The 3,198-nt window shown below is 51.2% G+C and overlaps 1 protein-coding gene across 1 annotated transcript in view; it reads left to right on the forward strand.

The window, feature by feature from the left end:
* The window catches only part of LOC119592110 (ryanodine receptor-like), a gene marked incomplete in the record, with an annotated part of 20,940 nt that overhangs the window by 13,224 nt on the left and 4,518 nt on the right, over window positions 1–3,198 (forward strand). The window contains 3 exon segments of the mRNA XM_037940930.1: window positions 58–157; window positions 2,552–2,671; window positions 3,043–3,198. Of these exon segments, the coding sequence (XP_037796858.1) occupies window positions 58–157; window positions 2,552–2,671; window positions 3,043–3,198 (376 nt within the window).

A 3,198-nucleotide genomic window follows, 5' to 3' on the forward strand; every position in this document is an offset into this window, starting at 1 on the left:
TACATCGCACACAATGGCACACGCCGAGGGACGTCACTAACGCAGTCCCCACCACAGGTTGGCCGAGAAGAAGGAAGTGGAGACCACACAAGCCTCCGCGGAGGAGTCAGATGTGGTGGAAAGTTCCGCCGCTGCAGAACCTCCGCCCGTGGCTCAGGTGAGTTTGTCTGAGCACCTGACGCGAACGAAAGAATCTCTTCCCGTTTCCTTTCGTTTGTGTCCACGCACTAAGAGTCGTGTTAGAAGGCTGCCCGGGTCAGTATGGGCGTTTCACAGTGTTTCGTGGCTTCAGTCGTTGGGCAGAACTTGTGTGCGTGACTGTACTGTGAACCTTTGGTATCTAGGTTCCACTCAGCCGTGCTATACTTGTTTTTGTTCTTTTTTTGTGCCACGTGCTGTCTTGTGTGCTGTTTCTGCTCTGTAGCTATGCACACACACATAATAGTTATACAGATTGTAGATATATCTCAAGCAGGCACGCCACTTTAAACATAAAAAGAAATAGATCAAGCTTATCGTAAATTAAAGCAAATGTGTTATATAAGACTCACTTACGTTTGATTTTAGAAACAGATCTCTTAAAACATAAAAACAACAAAATCATAAATAAAAACATTAAAAAAAAGTTTTTGAAGATAACTCTTACGTCATTACATAGACTGAAAATGAGCAAATACATCACACGTTCACCCATTTGTATTTTGATTTAATGATCACTTACCCTTAATATGCATAGTTGCAGCTAGGTTAAAACTTTCCCTAGAAATGCTTTGGCTAACCTAACCAAAAGCAAAGTAACGCTACAACACCATTTGTTCTTGTGCGTTTCACCATATGTTTTGCGTCTCTTACTGGGGCTTTCTTGTGTTAACATTGTGACGTAGAATCAGTACTAGAGTGTAACTGTAAGCGTGCAAAACTAAATAACGTTCGTGATTAGTTGGTAGTGCTTTGTCATCGACATCACTTAACTGTCTTTGCTTTCCTCGCACGCTAACCAGCAGGAGACATCTCCCCTTTCCTCCCCTCCCCCTCTGGGGTCCTTCACTCCCCACTCCGCTTCTTTGGGTCTCCACCCCCCCGCCATCCCTGAGCACAGCGCCGTCCATACCCCAGTCACTCCCTCTGGCCTCAGTGCCACCTCGGCCACCACTGCTGGCCTCCTGGCTCTGTCGGGGTCGACGTCGGGCATACACATGCGAAAGAGCCAGACGGTGCCCACCATGCCCACTCCCATCTCCTCCTCGGCGGTCTCGTACTCCCTCAGTGACTACGAGGCCATCGCATACTGCCAAGCCGCGAACCTGGAGGCGGCCGCAGCAGAGAGAGAAGACTTACGGCGCTCTGGTATCATATCTTTCAGTCCGATCTCATCTCACGAGTCTTCCCTACTGTCTCTGTCGCCGGCAGTGGCGCCGCTGTCTTCCTATGGAGGAACCACTGACGGCACTCTCGCCTCGGTGCCCAGAGCCTCGACGTCGAAACCCTCTCACTCAACCTCCTCGCCTGCCATAAGCAGTCCCTCTACTTCCCATGCAGACAGACCGAGCACTTCTGCATCCACACCCACAGGACTCCGGCACCGGCCGCGACACGCGTCTTCTCCTTCGACGCCTGTGGCTGCTCAGTCTGCTATAGACACCTGTCCCAGTCCCACAGCCCCCACACCCTCGACGAGCTCGTCAGGTGACACGCCTGGGCGCAGGGCGAGCAAGTTCCCCCATTCTCAGTCCTCTCCGACGGTGGCTTTCGTGTCCCTCTCAGGCCACGCAGCCCCGCGATCCTCTCAGTCTGTAACGTTCGCGCAGTCCTCTGGCAAACAGGCGACGTCAGCTGGAACTGGAGCCAGCATCCGGCGGTCCTTTTCCCTTTTGCAGTCTGTTCAGTCGAAATTCGACATGTCACACCCCGATCACTCCGAGAGCCCCTCAGACCCATCTCTGGCTGCCTCAACACCGGTGTTGTCAGATCCCGTCATCTCTCTCTCCACGGCATCGTCACTCGACCACCCCCCTCAGTATGACGAGGTCCTGTCGATCTCCATCCCGACAGACCCGCTTATGTCGCAGGTCACGGTTTCCCATGCCATCGACACGCACTCCCCGTCGCGTCTCTCGGCCTCGAAAGTCGCTCTGGGTGACGAGGCCTCAAGTCCTTCCCTGATGGACTCCACTCTTTACATCCCCAGTGCGCAGGATCCTTCCCTCCTCACCCCCTCGCAAATAGACCCGTCGCAGCTCACTCCCTCCCCTCCTACTCCTACGATGGTTCAGCCTCAGGAACCTCCCCCTCCCGAAACCCCCGCCCCCCAACCTCCCCCAACCCCTCCCACCCTCCAGCCAAGCCCAGGACTCCTGTCGAGGATTGGGAGCTTCGTGGTAAGGACGCATTCACAATCCTGTGCAGCCAGTCCACTAGTCAAACACTAACTTCTAGTTCCACGCGCTATTTGATTGCGTAGTAATTACAATAAATATGTATTTGATCCGATTGCCAATATATCAACCTACTTTCAGTCGATATCTTTGCCTGACGGTGCTCTGCCCAACAGGTCGATCTCAGTGGCTACAACAAGCGAGCTGTCAGTTTCCTGGCCAGGAACTTCTACAACCTGAAGTACGCTGCTCTGGTGCTTGCCTTCTGCATCAACTTCATCCTTCTGTTCTTCAAGGTCAGTCTGGTTTATTAGGCTTCTGTAAATGAAATATAAAATGTGAACAGTTAGGTTTTGAATGTTAAACCATGTACAAGTTTTCTTTTATTTGACAAAAAAAGCCAAAGCACTGTTTTACAAAATACCATTTAAGGTTTAAAGTCTTATCGGTACAATACTTTTTTTCAATGCAAACCAAGGCATCGAAGGTATGTTTAAGAAACTGCAAGATGTATTCATAAATGTAAATGCAACAAAATATCCATACAAACACTCCTGAACTGCCAATCGAACAACCCATAACGAAATAAATAAAAAAGTGTAAAATACCAGTCTCACATGTCACTCCTCTTCGAATCCGTAACAAAACCCCATCGATGCTCCCCCAGGCTACCGTAGTCGAAATCGAGGAGGAGGAAGGCGAAGACACGGACGTCAACAACCCGTTCGCCTTTGGGTCCGGAGACCTCCTGGGATCCGGCGACGAAGCGATTCTCGGGGACGACGCGGCGGAGGAACTCGGCTCGGGCAACTTCACCCTCGGA

Source organism: Penaeus monodon, chromosome 29 (assembly GCF_015228065.2).
Source record: "Penaeus monodon isolate SGIC_2016 chromosome 29, NSTDA_Pmon_1, whole genome shotgun sequence".
NCBI lineage: Eukaryota > Metazoa > Arthropoda > Malacostraca > Decapoda > Penaeidae > Penaeus > Penaeus monodon.